This window comes from Colobus angolensis, unplaced genomic scaffold (genome assembly GCF_000951035.1).
Source record: "Colobus angolensis palliatus isolate OR3802 unplaced genomic scaffold, Cang.pa_1.0 Scaffold6, whole genome shotgun sequence".
Taxonomy (NCBI): Eukaryota; Metazoa; Chordata; class Mammalia; order Primates; family Cercopithecidae; genus Colobus; species Colobus angolensis.
In genome coordinates, this window is record NW_012119598.1 from 11,380,264 (window position 1) to 11,400,040 (window position 19,777).

General features: G+C 42.4%; 2 protein-coding genes across 2 annotated transcripts in view; one reads left to right on the forward strand and one right to left on the reverse strand.

Moving 5' to 3' along the window:
- Positions 1–8,621, reverse strand: part of LOC105526630 (chromosome unknown open reading frame, human C6orf52) — a 15,550-nt gene extending 6,929 nt beyond the window's left edge. Inside the window, exons 1-3 of the mRNA XM_011962676.1 lie at positions 8,551–8,621; positions 8,032–8,230; positions 4,261–4,306 (exon numbers count right to left, since the gene is read on the reverse strand). Of these exons, the coding sequence (XP_011818066.1) occupies positions 4,261–4,306; positions 8,032–8,230; positions 8,551–8,621 (316 nt within the window). The remainder of the gene's footprint in view (positions 1–4,260; positions 4,307–8,031; positions 8,231–8,550) is intronic.
- A 7,744-nt stretch (positions 8,622–16,365) lies between these two features.
- Positions 16,366–19,777, forward strand: part of PAK1IP1 (PAK1 interacting protein 1) — a 14,456-nt gene continuing 11,044 nt past the window's right edge. Inside the window, exons 1-2 of the mRNA XM_011962677.1 lie at positions 16,366–16,742; positions 18,965–19,127. Of these exons, the coding sequence (XP_011818067.1) occupies positions 16,659–16,742; positions 18,965–19,127 (247 nt within the window). The 5' untranslated portion in view covers positions 16,366–16,658. The remainder of the gene's footprint in view (positions 16,743–18,964; positions 19,128–19,777) is intronic.

Genomic DNA, 19,777 nt, shown 5'->3' on the forward strand with positions numbered 1-19,777 from the left:
TTTTTTTTTGTGGAGGGGGTGTGTTGAGTGGCCATTGTGTTGATTTTAACAGATTGATTGTTTATATTTCTTGGGTTTATCAGGCCTCTCTCTCAAGTACAGAGAAACTATTTCTGGCTGTTCTGTTTTCCAAGGAAACCTTGCAATTTTCTTTTAAGGTCATAGAAATCTATTATTCATTTCTTCCCTGTGTTTTGGCTAGGATCATGTGTAGAAATCTATTACTTCTATGAGTCTGCTATGCACCACCTAAGACTTTAAGTTATAAAATCCATTGTTTACTCAAAAGTCTGGAAAGGGCTTACAAGATATAATTAACTGCCTAGGACACAATAAAACACAAATACATTTTCTCTTTAGAAAAATAACTTATTGTTAGACAGTGCTAACAAAATGAGCACATACTGTTGGGAAAATGGCACAGATACACTCGCTCAGTTCACCTCGTGATCCGCCCGTCTTGGCCTCCCAAAGTGCTGGGATTACAGGCTTGAGCCACCGCGCCCAGCCAGAAAAATAACTTATTGTTAAACAGTGCTAACAAAATGAGCACATACTGTTGGGAAAATGGCACAGATACACTCGCTCAGTTCAGGGCTGCCATAAACTTCTAATTTGTAAAAAAAAAACCCATAGTATCTGTGGAACATAATAAAGTGAAGTACAATAAAATGAGGTATGCCTGTATATCACATCATGTCATCATCAAACAAGGACAATTTCACTTCTTCCTTTCCAACCTGGGAAACTTTTATTTCTCCCTCTTGCCTAATTGCTCTGGCTAGACTATTATGGCTACTTCTATTATGTTTAATAGAAGTAGTGAAAGGGGGCATCCTTATCCAGTTTCAGATTGTAGAGGAAAAGCTTTCAATTTTTCCCCATTCAGTGCAATGTTAGCTGTGAGTTTGTTATATGGCCTCTATTGTATTGAGGTACACTCCTTTTAAACCTAATTTGTTGAAAGTTTTTATCATGAAGAGATACTGAATTTTGTCAAATGATTTTTCTGCATCTACTGAAATGATCGCCAAGCGCAGTTGCTCATGCCTGTAAATCCCAGAACTACGGGAGGCTGAGGCAGGCAGATCACCTGAGCTGAGTTCAAGACCAGCTTGGGCAACATGGCAAAACCCTGTCTCTACCAAAAATACAAAAAATTAGCCTGGCATGGTGGCATGCACCTGTGGTCCCAGCTACTTGGGAGGCTGAGATGGGAAGATTGGTTGAGCCTAGGAGGCAGAAGTTCCAGTCAAGATCACACCACTGCACTCCAACCTGGGTGACAGAGTGAGATCCTATCTCCAGAAAAAAGAAAGAAAAGAAAGAAAAGACAATAATGTTTTTTGTCCTTCATTCTGTTGATGGGATAATGGGATGTATCGTGTTTATTAATTTGTGTATATTAAACCATCCTTGCATCCCTGGGATGAATACCACTTGTTCATGACAGATGATTTTGCTATTGTGCTATTGAATTCAGTTTGCTAGTATTTTATTGGGGACCTTTGCATCTATGTTCATCAGGAGTACTGGCTGTAGTTTTTTCTTGTTGTTGTGTCCTTTTCTGGTTGTGACATCAGAGTAATGCTGGCTTCATAAAATGAATTTCAACGTATTTCATCTTCGATTTTTTGGAGTAGTTTAAGACGTGGTATTAGTTCTTCTTTAAATGTTTGGGGGCCAGGCATGGTAACTGTAATTCCAACCTGTAATTCCAACCCTTGGGGAGGCAGAGCTGGGAGGATCGCTTAATCCCAAGAGTTTGAGACCAATCTGAGCAACAAAGTGAGACTCCACCTCTACAAAAAATAAAATGAAAAATAAATGTTTGGTAGAATTAAACAGTGAAGCCAGCCATCAGGACCTGGGCTTTTGATGGGAGACTTTTTGAGACAGGGTCTCACTCTGTCACCCAGGCTGACATGCAGTGGCACATTCATAGTTCACTTAAGCCTCGACCTCCTGGGCACAAGTAATCCTCCTACCTCAGCCTCTCAAATATTTGGGACTACAGGCACGTACTACTATACCCAGCTTTTTAAAAATATTTTGGTAGAGATAAGGTCTCACTGTATTGCCAAGGCTGGTCTCAAGCCCCTGGACTCAAATGATCCTCCCCCATCAGCCTCCCAAAGTGCTTGGGATTACAGGCATTATCCACCAGGCCTGGCCTGATGGGAGATTTTTTATTACTGTTTCAATTTCTTCCTCATTATTGGTCTGTTCAGGTTTTCTATTTCTTCATAATTTAATCTTGGTAGGTAGTAGATTCTGTGTGTCCAGGAATTTACTCATTTCTTCTATGTTATCCAATTTACTGACGTATAATTGTTCATAATTGTCTTTTATGTTCCTTTGTATTTATGTGGTATCAGTTGTAATGTCTCCTTTTTTATCTGATTTTGAGTTTCTTTTGTTCTTAAAGGTTTGTTGACTATCTTTTAAAGAAACCAACCCTTCATTTCGTTGATTTTTTGTATTGTTTTTCTAGTTTCTATTTATTTTTGCTATAGTCTTTATTATTTCTTTTCTCCTACTAATTTTGGGTTTACTTTGTTCTTGTCTTCTAGTTCCTTGAGGTGCAATTGCATAACATTTCTACTGACCAGTACTGTACCAGATTGATGACCAGCCAATACTTGAGTGGTTATCACATGGCAGAAGCTGTTTAACCACCTAAAAATACTTTAGACCTAGCATGCTCACACTTCCTATGAGAAAGGTAACAATGTCCCCACTTTACAGAAAGTAAAGCAGACACACTAGAGATTAATTTGTCTGGAACTACAGAGCTAGTAGGTGGGATCTGAACCCCGTGGCAGTCTGTATCCAAAAAGCAGACCTTTACCTCTATTATTTTGATAGAGACAGGGGACAGCCAAATGCCTAGGCAAATAGGGAAGGGTCCCTGAAGAACCTCCAACCTGCCCAAGTCATTGTGCACAGCGGGCTTGGCTAAACATGCCCACGGTGAAAAATTCCATCCCTTAACACATGTGCAGTAAGGGAAATAAATCAATGTGGAGTGGCTCAGACTAAGGGCCCACATGCACACTGAGAGAATGAGGAGGAGTCACCAGGAATTCATACCTTATGCAGGGGAGGAGCCTGGCCTTTTCAATTTGTGTGTGGTAGCCTGGTATTCAATTTGTGAGGTGGAAACCTATGTTTTGGATCCCTCTTTTTTGTTAAGAGCTTTCCTTTTGCTTAATTAATTCCATTCTCCTCACCCTTCAATGTGTTCACATGCCTAATTTTTCCTGGTCATGAGACAAGGACACAGATTTAGCTGAACTATGGAAGAAGAAATCCTGCATCAATTTTAATAAATTGCATAACTGATGAAGGCAGGAAGAGACTCACACTTAACCTGAAAGAAATCCCAGAAAGTTTAAATAAGCACCCTTTACTCATGTTTAAATCAAAGTACTAAAAACTAGAACTGCTCAATAGCATATAAAGATTTCTTTTCAACACCAATTTGACTTAAACACTGAGCACCTACCAACATGTGAACTCTGAATTAGTCACAGGGGCTACAAAGACTGATAACAACATGCTCCCTTCTTTGATAAAGTCATAAAGGCAGTGGGTGGGTTGGTCTGGTAGGGGCAGGGGTTTGGGCAAGAGACAGAAACGAGACAAACACGTGATAAGACAGACATGTGATAAGAAAAAGGCAATAGTGTTCTCTGTATTTCTCCTCTATTTTTCCTTCCCATTACTTAAAATAAAAGCAGCAAAACATTTTTTCCCTTCCTCAAACAAGACACATTCAGAGTGTTTGTCTCCAGGCAGATAAACTTTGTTCTTTCCAAAACAAATTGAGAAGTACAGGAAGCACCATACAGACTGACACTACAGTGCTGTCCTGTCAGGTACCCCAGGATCCAATAATCCTGAGGCCACAGCAATTACCTCATGCTCTCCCCACTTGAAAAACAGAATTAAAGCATAATTTTCCTCAAAGTCTAAACTTACAGAGGAAATGGAGCTTAAGAAAAATATATTGGCTTGTTATTGTTTGGGAATGTCCCCTTTTCTCAGTCCTTCAGAAAGACCCAAAGAGGTGGCTTAGCTAAAGTTGTTCCCATAGAACCAGTTTCTAAAAACAAGAGAAATTACTGAAGCATATGGCTTAGACAACCTACACTGGAATTTTCCAATAGAACCTCCCAGTTTCTAGCAAGCTGAGTGAATGAGAAACCAGGAAATGGGGTTTTGTTTCCAACCACTTCAGTACAAGGTTTATGTTACCTTCTAGTGGGTCTTCATCTTGGTTTTCAGCTAGAGGTGTGGTTTCCTGCAACAAAAAATTATCTCATGAGAAAATAATTTCACTTAAAGGTTTAATATCAATACATACTTTATTGGGAAAAACTCTAGCTCTCAAAAAAACTACCTAAAATAAAAATAATATTGAAAATTAATCTCTTTAAATCAACTTTTGAATTTGATTCAAAGAATCTTTAGGTGACAGTACAATTATGAAAGAAGTAAACTGAGTCACAGAAGAAATGTCACACAAAGAGGAGCCAGCCTAACAAGGGCCTCTGGCCCCTGGATTTTCTGGGACCTAACTAGCATCCTAGAGCCTGAGCTAGGAACCAGACACCAGGGACCCCGGTATCCAGGCTCCTTATTTCCTGTACTACATGCCTGTACCTAGAGTTCTGCTCCTCCTTCCAGAAGACAATCTGTAAAGTCTCCATGAACACGTTTTCCTCATGGTCTTCTAATCACGTCCTCAAACCCATGGCTCAGCTAAGAACCAGGACATTAGGTGCTCAAGAAAATGCAGAGGCTACAGCAAAGCAAACCAATCATATTCTTACATAATGAGAGAAGTAAACTGCAGAGGCACTCCCAAAGTAAATCTTGGTTGGTTAACTCAGACCCTATTGGCTCTACTGGGGCAGCATACATTTTTATGATTCCTCTATGTAGACCTGTTGGGAACCTGTATTCTTAAGTATGGCCAGCTATTCCAAGGAGTCACTCTATCAAGAAAGTGCTTATCTAGCTCCTGGCACCTAATTAAGCTTCCCTTGCTAATAAGAATGAGAAGATACTAAGAGTCAAAGATCACTATCTTTTCAGCCTATCTGAAAGTATGCCTCCCCTTCACTCTGAAATATATTGAGGTTTGGAAAATAGCTTATATAGCTACCATAAATTTCAAAAGACAATCTGTGTCTTTTTTCTACTTAGATATGGTTAAGACACCCGGCATGGTGGCACGCAGCCGGTAGTCTCAGCTACTTGGAAGGCTGAAGCAAGAGGACCACTTGAACCCAGGAGATCAAGAGTGCAGTGAGTTATGACGGCACCACTGTACTCCAGCCTGGGCCAAAGAGCAAGATATCAGTTCTAAAAACTAGTTATATAAAAAGGAAAGAAAGAAATGGCTAAGACACCCAGAGTCCACACTTCTGTAAGTCCTTTCCCATAATACAAGACTAAGTAAGCTCATATTTCCTCCTTTCAATGTGTGTTCTGGTAAATGTGGATGCTCAATAACCAGGATGAGGGAAGCAGGAACTATCTGGAGACAGAGCATTCTCTCTGGTCCGAGGGCCACCTGCCAGTGTATGCAGCTGGCTGCCTTTAAAGAAAAACACATTTATAAAAGGCTTTCCTCAGCTAGAGATAGTCTGGGAAAGCGTGCTGATGAACCACAAAGACCTGAGAATTATTTTGGAGACACCCACTTCCACAATGTCAAAACGTAAAGGAGAGGACTGGAGATCTCCCCTTTAACCTGGGGAGATAAAGGTTATGGACAGAGGCACAGCACATTGGGGGAAGCAGGAAATAACTAGGACATCTTGGAGAGGACACGCTTTATTAGAGAAGACCAAAATGGGGACGTGTGAGTAAAAGAGCGTCACCACGGAGTCTTATCATCTTTAATTTTGCTTAGCAGCTTCCCAACAGGGAACACCCAGCAGGATGGCAGGCAGATGGCACAGTGGGGTCACCACAACCATAAAATATATGTATATAATTCTTGTATGAAAAAAATGCATGTTATAGTAATAATTTGGCCAGTGGGTGAGATAAAAACCCCAGAATGTGCCAACAAAAAATGGACAGAGGAATGGAGAGAAAGGGTAGCCAGGTGAGAAAAAAAGGATGTTCATTTCTTAATTTTCTCAAGAGTGATGAAAAATCAAGAAATACTTTCATTTCTGAAGTTGATAATATACTCATTCTTATACTTCTCTATTTAATGATATAAGGGTAACCACCAAAAGACAGATCGTCTCCTAAAAAAGAGCAAAAAAGGGAAGAGGCAAAAGAAAAAAAAAAAAAAGAGTGCCAAAACCTCAGGCAATGTAGTGAAAGACTTTTTTTTTTTAAAGTGCTGCAATATCAAACGTTTGTTCAAAGGGAAAAACCCAAATTGGGTCAAAAGGGGGAAAAAATGACAAGAAATCTAACAAGATATTTTACACAAGAGGCACACCTAAAACAGACTTGAGAAAAATTGAAAACGAAAGTTTGGGCAGTAAAATATCATAATACAAAGCAAATGTAAGTTTTAAAAGCCAAGGGACTAGATACAAAATTCAACTTTGGTTTTAAGGCAAAGATCATCACACAAACGGTGTCACTCCGCATATTAGGAGACAAGTCTGGGGTGGGGGAAGTCGGTAACATTTGAACTCCAAAGCGTTAATTTCTCTAACATGTGAATATCTTATGCAGTCAAGCAAGAGGGACACAACTCAACAGAAAAACTAGAAAGAGGATATCAAAGTCACAGAACACAGATGCCAATAAACATTTCAAGAGGTATTTGCCCTCAATAATAGACAAATGCCTCTCTGCCCTATTAGATTGGCTAATCATACACAGACAAATGTAGAGTAGCAAGAACACCCACCACAATAACGAAAAGTGTAAATTCATGCAGACTTTAGGTAATTTGCTATTAAAAATTGTTAATGTTATATCCTTTAATCCAGCCCTTTCACATCCAGAAATATATTCTTGGGGGGATAAAAAAGCAACACTCAGACAAATGCTTGAAGACAAGTAAAAGAAAGTTTGTTAAAGCCCTGAAAATATTTAAAATTGTCAGATAACGGATGAGCTAAAAATCGCTCTATGTCTAAATGAGCTCGCTCTGCTGCTTAGGCTGGAGTACAATGGCACAGTCATGGCTCACTGCAGCCTCAAACTCCCGAGCTCAAGCAATCATCCTGCCTCAGTCTCCCAAGTAGCTGGGACTACCCGCATGAGCCATCTTGCCCAGACCATAAGTGGGCAATTTTTTAAAGAAAGGTCTCCTTACGCAGAAGCAAGCAAAGAGCAAACCAGTATGTACTGCATAGCTCATTCTTGCCTAAATCATTCCCTAACCACCAAAACAGAAAGACAACCCACACTGATTTAGCAAGAGTACGGGAGAAAGATCTAGAAGATATAGATCCACTCCACAGTACTTTCTTCTAAGTGGGAAGGGAATGGGGATGAACGAGGGGTGTTTGAGGAGGAACTTTTCCCTTACTTCAATACATCTTTGTGTGATTTGAGAAATATGTCACTTCAGTAATTCAAACTATTAAAATATCTTTTTAAAGTGTGTTTACGTCCAACTGCTATAAAACAAACCCCAAAACTACCTTTTGTCCTATATTAAGTGTTAAAGAGTAAAATATATTGACTTATGATAATCTAAAATTTAGTAGCAAGAATTTAGACAAAGACTTCATTAGCCTTTTGTTTTGTTTCTGGAAGAGAATGGGAAATTATCTGCAAGTGAACACTTCTAGGTTATACATGTCCAAACTCAGCAAATCATATAAATTAAACATGTACAGAGACTTTTTGTTTATTATACCTCAATAAAGCTATACAAAATTTTTCTTAGGCTATCAGCTTTACTCTCTAGTATTAAAACAGGTAGCAAAAGCCATGCTGTGGGAATTTGGATGATAGGACACAGATGTGTGAAGATAGGAAAGTGATGTTTACTACTGGGCACACAAATGACACAAGACTCATTCCAGCAAGGGATACCTTAGGCATAACCAGAGTTCCAGCTGTGTGTTCAGGAGTCTCATGTGCAGAAAAACAGTCCTGTCCATTTCCATCCACTGCACAGCCATAGCTGTAGCCAGAAAGAAGGTATGAGCTGTGCTGTCGCGCATACCAGTTGCCATAGAGGTAACCCTGGTTGGGCTGGAACTCCTGCTTCACTCTAATAGCAAAGGGGAGACTACAGGAATGAGAATCGTCACCAACCAATGCAGAATCATCCACAAACCCCCAAACCCTTTCTTTTCTCCAGGAAGTTTGCAATAAATTGAACACCTGTGTTCAAAGCCATAGTTTGATACCTAACGTAGATGACGGGTTGATGGGTGCAGCAAACCACTATGGCACATGTATACCTACGTAACAAACCTGCACATTCTGTATATGTACCCCAGAACTTAAATAAATTTTTAAAAAGCCATAGTTTGTAAGTTACCAACAATTACGTAGCAAATAGAACAATAACAGCTTTCCTTTTCAAAGTAGGAGAAAAACACTCACCTTTGCCAGTAGCAGTAATAGTTATTTTGTTGAGCTATGCCAAAACCTGCAAAACTCTCTCGTTGGGCCATTTCTCCAGAAACTTTACAATAAAGAGAGCAGAACCCAGTTTTTATTCCCGCGTCAAAAATTCCAGCTTGTGGGCTAAAACCTCCCAACCCTGACAAGTAAGTCTCGCAACTACATCTGAGATAATTACATTAAGTGGCAATTCCTGGTAGGCAATTAATTGCTTGACTTTCCGGACAAATGGGGCACAGGTGTGGGTGGGGAGGGGTGTACTGAGGCACCTGGGGGAATTTCTGGCTTCCACCTGCCAGCCCTCTCTACCAACTGTCAGGCCAGGGGGAGTCAGCAGAACCCCAAGGAGGGACAGAAGGGGTAGTAGGTGTGTTGGTCGACAATGAAGGATAGTCTCCACTCCACCCCTTACCATAACACGTAAAAGAGGAAACTTTAGTAACTAAAACCTTAAGACAAATACATTTCTCTCCTCAGTTCCCTGCTGAGAACAACTATTGGAACTAGCACCTACTGGCTTTTTCTTTTTTTAATCCCATGCAGGTTGAAAGCATCATCCAACTAGCTGCAAAATTAAGAGGCAGAGAAGAACGTGCTCCCTTGCTCCCTTCCCTCCTCTCTTCCTTTTCTCTTACACCCTACATTAATGAGAGTACGGGATACAATTTTAAAGAAATATTTCTCTGGTTCAGTATTTTTTTAAAAAGCATGATAAAGCTTCCCAAACTTTGATGTGCATTCAAATGACCTGGACTTGTTTAAAATGTAGGTTCTCTAACTTGACAGATTTGGAGTGGAGCCTCAGATTCTGCCTTTATTAGCCAGCTCCCACCACTTTCAGTAGCAAGGTTACACAGTGTCAAAATTCAGGATAACTTTTAAGTCCATATGGGGCACTTAGGGTTTGGCCATTTCCCTGCAGCTTGCTAATAACTAAGTTCTTAATGTATTTTCTATTTACCTGTAATGTGAAAAATAGCAAACATGATGAATTCAAAACATTCAGATCATTCAATCATTCACCAGTTGTTGAGCCATTACTACACTCATCCCTTCATATCCATGGGAGATTGTTTACAGGATCCCCCTCAGATACCCAAATCCTTGGATGCCCAAGTATAAAATGGTGTAGTGTTTGCAAAGAACCTACACACACCCTCCCTCCCATAAACCCTAAATTCTGTCTAGATTACTTGTAATACCTAATGCAATGGCTATATATTACTTCATGTGGCTTCACCAGTAGTATCCGGCATGTGGCAAATTCAGATTTTACTTTTTGAAACTTTTTGGAGTTTTGGGTTTTTTTTTTTTTTTTTTTTTTTTGAGATGGAGTCTCCCTCTGTCACCCAGGCTGGAGTACAGTGGTGTGATCTTGGCTCACTGCAACCTCCACTTCCCAGGTTCAAGTGATTCTGCTGCCTCACCCTCCCCAGTAGCTGGGATTACAGGCACCTGCCACCACGCCTCGCTAATTTCTGTATTTTTAGTAGAGACAGGGTTTCACCATGTTGCACAGGCTGGAGGGCAGTGGCATGACCTCGCCTCACTCCAACCTCCGCCTTCCATGTACAAATGATTCTCCTGCCTCAGCCTCCCCAGTAGCTGGGATTATAGGCACCCACCATCACGCCTGGCTAATTTTTAGTAGAGGCGGGGTTTCACCATGTTGGCCAGGCTGGTCTCAAACTTCTGACCTCAAGAGATCTGCTTGCTTTGGCCTCCCAAAGTGCTGGGATTACAGGCGTGAGCCACCGTGCCCAGCCTCCCAAGTATTTTCAGCCCATGATTTGGTTGAATCCAGGGATGCAGAACCTACAGACTCTGAGGGCCGATGGTATCTGGAAGGCAAGGCAACTATCACTGATGATATACTGGAGTTTATATGGAGTGGATTTCCCCATGTCTTCAAGGGAGATTTTATTGATTAGCAGCTGTGGCAGACATTGTTAAGTGACACCCAATATTGGTTTATTTTCTTCCTTAATAACAATTCTGATTTCACCTGGGCTGGCAATAGGCCCAAGCTAAAACATTACATTTCCTAGCTTCTCCCTTGCAGCAAGATGTGGCCAGGTGGTCAGTCTGGCTAAGAAGATGTAAACAGAACTAGTAGAACGGAATAGGGGAAAGCTGTGTGGGAAAATGGTATTTGCTTAGCTGGAAAGGGGCCTTTCTGTCCTCTCCCCTTTCCCCAGGTCAGAATAACTCTGCAGCTGCCGGGTGCGGTGGCTCACACCTGTAATCCCAGCACTTTGGGAGGCCGAGGCGGGCGGATCACGAGGTCAGGAGATCGAGACCATCCTGGCTAACACGGTGAAACCCCGTCTCTATAAAAATACAAAAAAATTAGCCGGGCGTGGTTGTGGGCTCCTATAGTCCCAGCTACTCGGGAGGCTGAGGTAGGAGAATGGCATGAACCCGGGACGCAGAGCTTGCAGTGAGCCAAGATCACGCCACTGCACTCCAGCCTGGGGGACAGAGCGAGACTCTGTCTCAAAAGAAAAAAAAAAGAATAACTCTGCAGCTATCTTGGACTGAGGTGACATCAGGGAAGAAGTCATGCAGAAGAATACGGGGATCCAAGACAGAATGAGTCTGGGTCACTGATGACTAAGGACTCCTTCCACTAGCACTAGACTGGCCTACCGCTGGTTTATTTTACTTAATGAACGTCTTGTTTAGACCACTATCGTTACGTCAGGTAAAATACAATTCCTAACTACTATAGCTTAGACAGCCAATAAAACATGTCAGTTAAAGATTCTTTTTCTGTAACTTTTTTTTTACTTCTCTCATTATAGGACTGACTTTATTTTACACAGAGAAAATCACAATTATGGCTATGACCAGGTAAGCGTTGAGGCTGCAGGTGGAAAGGAATGTGGAAGTTGAACACTGAGGAGGTGATAAGGAGGCTGAGGAAGACAGAGGTCGATGTAATCATGTTGAAACCACCTAGGAAGATGGCAGTAGCTATGGAACAGAAGGTTGTAAGCAAGATCCCAGAGTAAAGATGGACACTTAGGCCTTGGATATGACAGTAACAAGGACTCACAAGCAATGTTTTGCTCACTAAAAGCACCAAATGCAAACCTTCTGTTTCGATTAGATTACTCCCATGAAGTGGTGAAGCAAATTTCTATCAGGGCACACTACTGGACAGGTTCAGGGCAAGTACAGCATTATCTCCACCTCCCTTCATGCTGGGAAATACAAAGGAGACCAAAATCTCCAGGAATACATTCACATGCAACCTCCACAGTCCTTGAATTTAAGAGTTGCTACCTGTCGCACTGAGAAAGGAGGGGAATTCAGCAGGAATATGAGATTCTCGTGGTATTTCTAACAGGGCTTTTTCTCTACTGTATCCTGCTTTTACCCCAGGATATCCACCTTACCACCCTCGCCACCCAAGAAGAAAAACTAGCTTTTACTTTAGCAAACCAAAGCTAGGCACTCAACAAATACTTGTTGAATGAATGAATAAATCAGAGCATAGCTCAAGTGCAAAAATCTTTTCAATCAATAATTTAAAAACAAAGCTACAAAACAATATAATCCTTTCGTGCTTTAGTGTTGATTAATGAACTCTCAACATTGGTTGTTTCTTGACAACTGCAGATTTTACAAGAATGAGATTAAATGGCTTTTTACATCCTGTGTTTGGAAATGGAATAGAAGGGTTTACGGGAAGTTATGCTCAGGTCAAATCCAGTTAAACAGATACATAATTCTCCATTGTCTTTCTTCAGACAATGAAAATCCACGATCTAAGATCTGAAACTACTGCCACAGCCATGCATTAAATGAAATGCTGCTGCTTTCCTCTCTGTAAAAGAGAACGTTCAAGGCCGAGGACACATAAAAAAGAGCAGCATTACTGGCTGTTGTTTAGCTGTGTGTTCTTGAAAAAGTCACTTCTCCAGACATATCTCAGCATTTACAACCTAAGACTGAACCTAAGAGTGAATCACTGCATTTTACCCTTAATGAGGTACCTTTAAACTAATTTTTTTGAAACAGTACTTAAATTGTAGCAGGACAAGTTGCAGACAAAACCCTTCAGACACCAAGTTAAAGGAAGAAGGGCTTTATTCGCCCGGAGCTTGGGCAAGACTCATGTCTCCAACAACCGAGCTCCTGGAGTGAGCAATTCCTGTCTCTTTAAAGGCTCACAACTCTAAGGTCTGAGTGAGAGGGTCGTGAGAGATTGAGCAAGCAGGGGGTACCGCATGCACCGGTAATTAGAACGGAACGGAACAGGACAGGACAGGGATTTTCACAGGGCTTTTCTATACAATATCTGTAATCTATAGATAACATAACCAATTAGGTCAGGGGTCGATCTTTACCACGCCCAGGGTGTGGCGCCGGGCTGTCTTTGGACTTCATGTCTGCCTTTTAGTTTTTACTTCTTCTTTCTTTGGAGGCAGAAATTGGGCGTAAGACAATAGGAGGGGTGCTCTCCTCCCTTAAAATCGTAATGCGCTCCTCCAAAAATGCATATCCACATATTTGCATATACTTTCATGGGATTCAAAACCCCTGAAACTTATCCAGAACCCCCCCACCAGATTAGTAACACCTGGACTAGATGTTGTCTAAGTCCTCTGAGCTCCATAATTGGTTCCACTGATTTCTAAGTTTTGGGGGGTTTTCTTTTTTGTTTTTGTTTTTTTCTTTTTAAAGTAAAACCACTTTGAGTTATGTTCATGGTGCTTACACCATGGTTTCCATTCTAGAACTATATTCTAAAATTCCTGGTTGGAACAAAAGTTACTTAAGCAAGTAAAAGTGTGACAGCCTGGTAACAGGTTCTAAATAATCACCTTTTTATGGTGATAAGCTAAAATTTATTTTTAAAAAGTATTAAACAAGTATTAATACTTCTCAAACAGCTGTTGAGATGTCCCTGGGGTAAGGAGACAGGGCACCAGGGACATTCCAGAAGTAACATAATATACAAAACATGATTTTGAAAGTTTTAGCATTTTAAAAAAAATTTTTGGATGAGAGTGTAATACTTTTGCATTAAAATGAACAGATATGTTGTGGAGTAAAATGCATAAAGGCACATTTTTAAAGATAAAATGTAAAATTTAAAATGTCCTGCAGGGAGCCGTGGCTCATGCCTGTTATCCCAGCACTTTGGGAGGCTGAGGCAGGCGGATCACGAGGTCAGGAGATCGAGACCATCCTGGCTAACACGGTGAAACCCCCACCTCTACTAAAAACACAAAAAATTAGCCGGATGTGGCGATGGGCACCTGTAGTCCCAGCTACTAGGGAGGCTGAGGCAGGAGAATGGCGTGAACCTGGGAGGCAGAGCTTGCAGTGAGCCGAGATGGCGCCACTGCACTCCAGCCTGGGCGACAGAGCGAAACCCCATCTCAAAACAACGACAACAACAAGTCCTGCTTATTAATATCTAGTCTAACGTCCAGAGGACACCCACTTCACACTCCTCTAATCTTGGTAGTTCTCTGGTGGACAGTTACACATTACAAAAAAAGTAATCTAAATCGTAAAATAATTTGACTTTTTGTAACACAATGGAGAAAACCAGCACAGAGTGAAAGAAAGAATGCCTTTTTTTTTTTGAGACAGTCTCACTCTGTTGCCCACATTGGAGTGCAGTGGTGGGATCTCAGCTCATTGCAACTTCCACCTCCCTAGTTCAAGCGATTCTCCTGCCTTACCCTCCCGAGCAGCTGGGACTATAGGAACACACCACCACACCCAGCTAATTTTTGTATTTTTAGTAGAGAAGGGGTTTCTCCACGTTGGCCAGGATGGTCTCGATCCTCAATCTCTTGACCTCGTGAAAGTGCTGGGATTACAGGCGTGAGCCACTGCGTCCAGCCTTTTTTTTTAAGACAGAGTCCTGACCTCAAGTGATCCGCCCCCCTCGGCCTCCCAAAGTGCTAGAATTACAGGCGTGAGCCACTGCACCCAGCCAAGAATGATTTTAGAAGGGTGAATTAATACAAGGATTTCCACTAGACTGAGAATTAGTTTGTCAACAGCGTTTCAGTGTCTGAGAAGTGCTAACATTTGGCCTTGACAAAGCTGGCAGATGATGTAGAAAGTAAAAAGTTTCCTCTTCAAAGTTTCGCTTCTTGTTAAAGAATAAATCCTACGTGTTAAAAACAATCGTTTCTTTTAAAGACTAACTTACTTCAAGCCTCCTTGCCTTGCGCTAATAACTCTTTGTTAAGCCCTATCCCATGTAACTGTGGGACATGCTCACAGGCACGTTCCAGCTCACAGCCTATTTAGCAAATCGGGTATGGGTGTAAGATTATGAGGTCCAGCTCCAGCCAACGGATGCAGGACACAGCAGCAAGGACAACCTAAATGCGTAAGGTATGTCTGCTTTGCCTTTGTTCAGGTGTGCTCTCACCATTGTTCCATCTGCAATGGAGTACCCTTTCTGCAGAAAGTAAAGATTGCCTTGCTGAGAGATCTTTTGTCTCCGTGTTGACTTTTCTTCGTGGCACCGATTATCTATCTCTAACGATGACAAGGCCTTTCCTGCACTGCAATGACAACCAAAGCATCCCAAGTGAAATCATTTCCGCAAGACTCAAATTGGCCTCTATTAATTAACATGTACTGACAATTCAGAATACCAGAGAAGAAAAGTTATTGGAAACAAAAGGGTCTAAGCGCTGAAGCATTGTATTGCACTTGAAATGGAGGCTGAAGATTTGACAAGGATGGACTATGCATCTTGTTTACCAAATGACCTACTACAGTGTTTATGAAAACTATATGAACCAAGATTTACTCTGTTCAGAGCTTGTGGGAAAGCTGTAATGTCTAACACAAACCTGAATCTCTAAACCTTATTAAACAAGACTTTTTTTTTCTTTGTAACGGGGTCTGGCTCGTCCCCCAGGCTGGAGTGCAGTGGCGCGATCTAGGCTCTCACTGCAGCCTCCTGGGCTCAAGTAATCATCCCACCTCAGCCTTCCGAGTTGCTGGGAACACAGGAGGGCGCCACCACGCCAGGCTAATTTTTAAACATTTATGTAGAGACGGCATCAAAATATGTTGCTCAGGCTCACTCTATCTTCCTAACTTCCAAATGAAGGCTCTGGCCGGGCGCGGTGGCTTACGCCTGTAATCCCAGCAACTTTAGAAGGTCGAGGCAGGCGGATCACCTGAGGTCGGGAGTTCAAAACCAGCCTGGCCAACATGGAGAAACTCTGTTTCTGCCAAAAAATAAAAATTAGCCAGGCGTGGTGGAGCATGCCTGCAATCCCAGCTACTCGGGAGGCTGAGGCAGGAGAACTGCCTGAACACGGGAGGCGGAGGCTGCGGTGAGCCGACATCGCGCCCCTGCACTCCAGCCTGGGCAAAAAGAGCGAAACTTCCGTCTCAAAAAAGGTTCACTGCTCCTTCCCCAGGAGGTGCCGCAACCCTGGACAACACAACCCCAGAGTTAGACAAGCGGAGCAAGCGGGCAGAGAAAGTGTGCAGGGCGGGGATTCCGGCCCGGGCAGACGCGAACCCGGACACATTTAGCACACCGGGTCCGTCCAGGCAGAGTGAGTGCTGAGCCGCTGGAACAGGTCACCGAGAACCCTAATCCCACCCCTCTTTGCCCTGTTAGGCTTGTTCCGCTGTTTCTTGAACAAAAACTTCTATCCTAGTAGTACACAGCCCACGACGATAGGCGATGCCGGCGCCACAGCCACTACCCACCCGGCCAGAAGTCGGCCCCGCCTGCTCCTGACGTCACGGAGATGCGGGGCTTCGCAGAGGAAGTCCCGCCCGCTCCCCTCAGGCCCAGCTCGCACCTTCCTGAGATATGCCTGCTTGCCCCCGATTTTTTTCTTCTTGCAGTGAGAACCTTCTCATGTGGCATCTTTCCTTATTCTCCTCTTGGGAAATCCATGTGACCTTCTCGCGCTGAAAGTGTTTCCACGTTTACAGGCGACTTAAAGGCAGCCCTGGAACCTGACGTATAATTCGAGCGCCGATGCAAAAACGACTCAGACCTTTTTTTTTTTTTTGGCATCCGGTTCTATCACCTCCAGGCTGAGCCGGGCTGGCTGAAGAGGCACGTGCGCTGCTGAATGGAGCTGGTCGCTGGTTGCTACGAGCAGGTCCTCTTTGGGTTCGCTGTACACCCGGAGTCCGAGGCTTGCGGCGACCGCGAGGTGAGATACCGCGTACCTAGAGACAGTCGGAGGCGGGGCCGGGAAGGTCGGGTTTGGTTCCTGCACAGCAGAGGTAAACATTGGAGCGCCTGCTGTTCACTGGATGATTTGATGAATGAAACCTAAGAGACTTAAGAGAAAAGCTAACCTTTGAAAACGTAGAATGGATATTTTATGAAAATGAGACAACATCTGCCTTTTGTAGTAGACAAAAGGTCCACGGGACACAGAGGAAACCGGCATTTCTGCATATGGACAAATGAGTCGTAGATTGTGGATTTAAGGATCGATCCCATAAGTTGACAGTATTCAGAATTTAATGAAAGAAGATCTCGCTCTTTTGCTGAATTTCTGTCCTGGAATTTTACAAATTACTAAATCTAGATTAGGATAAATCCCTTATAGGTAAAGCGATACCAATTCGTTATTTGTTGGGAACTTACGGCGAGCTGGGCGGTGGAGATGCAAAGATACTGGAGGTATGGATCGTGCCTTAGAGACGTTCCCTACATAAGGGGTGGCGGACTGAGGAGACACATAGATGGAGAGAAATTACAGCACAATATGATATTACTAGATGTGTGAATAAATAAAAAGGTCAAATAAATTGCCAGTAGTCAAATAGGTAGATAGAACTATACTCACGACTAGAAATCCGACCTCCTAACATCTAGCTCACTTTTATTCTCGAAGCAATTCTAAGCATTTTCTAGAAACTCGTTTTATTGAGTACAGTACTTCTTTATGAAGTCAAGGCGTCCGTGTTTAATTATCCAGAAAATTTGGAAGTATATCACTTGACCTATTGCTTTTGTTTATTTTGTTTCCTATTCCAGTTATTTGCTCTTTGGCTGAAAGGTGACGTGTTTTGAATAGTCAAAGATGATACTATCTAATTTTTTTTTTTTGTAGTGAAATTACTTAACTATGTTCCAGACACACAGTAGGCCTCACAGCAACCCTCTGAGGAGGATGCAGTTATTCTCGTTTTGTAGATGAGGAACCAAAATGTTGGTCCTAGAAGTGACTGCTGAAGGCCACACAGATAATAATTGTCAGAGCTGACCCCAAAGTGTCAGGAGCCCCCAAGGGTCTCTGACATTTGAAACTCTGAACCATTACCCTATACTGCTACTAAATCTAAGCAGCAGCCTAGATAACCTGCAATATGTGGATTTTAAAAGGTTATTATTTGATTTAAGGCCGTAGCAGCCCCGCAAGAATGCTTGGTTCAAAGGAGGCCCCCTTGGTCTTAAATGATGGAAGGAGTATCTGTTGCTGTTATTATTAAGGACCCGATTTGCAGTAACACATGTTCAGAGAAGTTTGATGGGTTTTTTTTCTTTTTCGGTTTGTTTTGCAAATACTTTTTGATGCAGTTCCTTCAGCTTAAGGAGTGTGTGTGTGTATTTTGCTGTCGTGCTTCACACTCATCCAGTCAGACTTCCCATGGCAATAAGCACAGAGTCCCTGAGATTTCATGATTGGTGATTCTCTAGGGCTTATGTTGGTACTCATGGAAACATACCTTTATTCTGTTGGGTTTTCTTTATAAGACTTGTCGGCGGGGTGCGGTGGCTCACGCATGGAATCCCAGCACTTTGGTAGGGCGAGGAAGGTGGATCACCTGAGGTCAGGAGTTCAAGACCAGCCTGACCAACGTGGTGAAACCCCGTCTCTACCAAAATTAGCTGGGCATGATGGCTAGTGCTTGTAATCCCAGCTACTCAGGAGCAGGTGGAAGAATCGCAGTTCACTGCTATATATCAACTGCTTGGAATAGTGCCAGACACGTAGTAGGCACTCATCATTGGAAAGAATAAATTCAAATAAAAATTTGAATATCTGAAAAAATAAATTAAGCCTCACATATAAAGTAACAACATTAAAGAGTTAAAGCTTTGTGTAGGATCTAAAAGTCTTCCCTTGTCCAGTCTCCATTACTGTATTCTAGAGTGATGATACCCAGTGTTGCCTGCCCACCTCCTTGCTTTACCTTCCTTATCAAGTCTCAAGTCCTTTGTGTAAACTACATGTCATTTTGTAGTTTAACATGTCATTTTTCCCTTTATAGGATCCATTGATAGTTTTCATGAATCGTGGAACAGTTTATCTTTTCAGAAGCAGATAAATGGTTCCATGATTCATGAAAACTACCAGTGGATAGTTGGTAGAACTGTGGTGTGACTGTGGCATTAATTGTATGTTCCCATCTTCAGCAGCAGTGGACTCTTGCGGCTGACTTCACTCACCATGCTCACACTGCCTCCTTGTCAGCAGTAGCTGTCAATAGTCGTTTCGTGGTCACTGGGAGCAAAGATGAAACAATTCACATTTATGACATGAAAAAGAAGATAGAGCATGGGGCTCTAGTGCATCACAGTGGTAAGAAAATTGTATCTCTTAAGATGAGAACATGGAGGTGTTCTTTACAATTTGACTTCTGTTGAACAATTTGTTTTGTCTACTTTATAGCAGATTCTGTGCTAGAAGATAGAGGAATGTTTTAAAAAATGGTTTCTTAGCCGGGTGCAGTGGCTCACACCTGTAATCCCAGCACTTTGGGAGGCTGAGCGAGTGGATCACCTGAGGTCGGTAGCTCAAACCAGACCTGTCTCTACTAAAATACAAAAACAAATTAGCCAGGTGTGGTGGCACGCACCTGTAGTCCCAGCTACTCGGGAGGCTGAGGCAGGGGAATTGTTTGAACCCAGGAGGCAGAGCTTGCAGTAAGCTGAGATTGCGCCACTGCACTCCAGCCTGGGCGACAGAGTGAGACTCTGTCTCAAAAAAAAAAAATCGTTTGTTGCTCTGGGTTGGCTTTCGGTCTGTATTGGGAGACAGAAAGGAGGCATTTAACCCAGTCAGAGAGTTAGGGAGTCACAGTGAGGTTTTCACTGAAACCTTCCTTAAAATGACATCCGAATTATCTTTTTTTTTTTTTGAGACGGAGTCTCGCTCTGTCGCCCAGGCTGGAGTGCAGTGGCCGGATCTTGGCTCACTGTATCATACTTTTCCAATGTCTGCATTCTCTT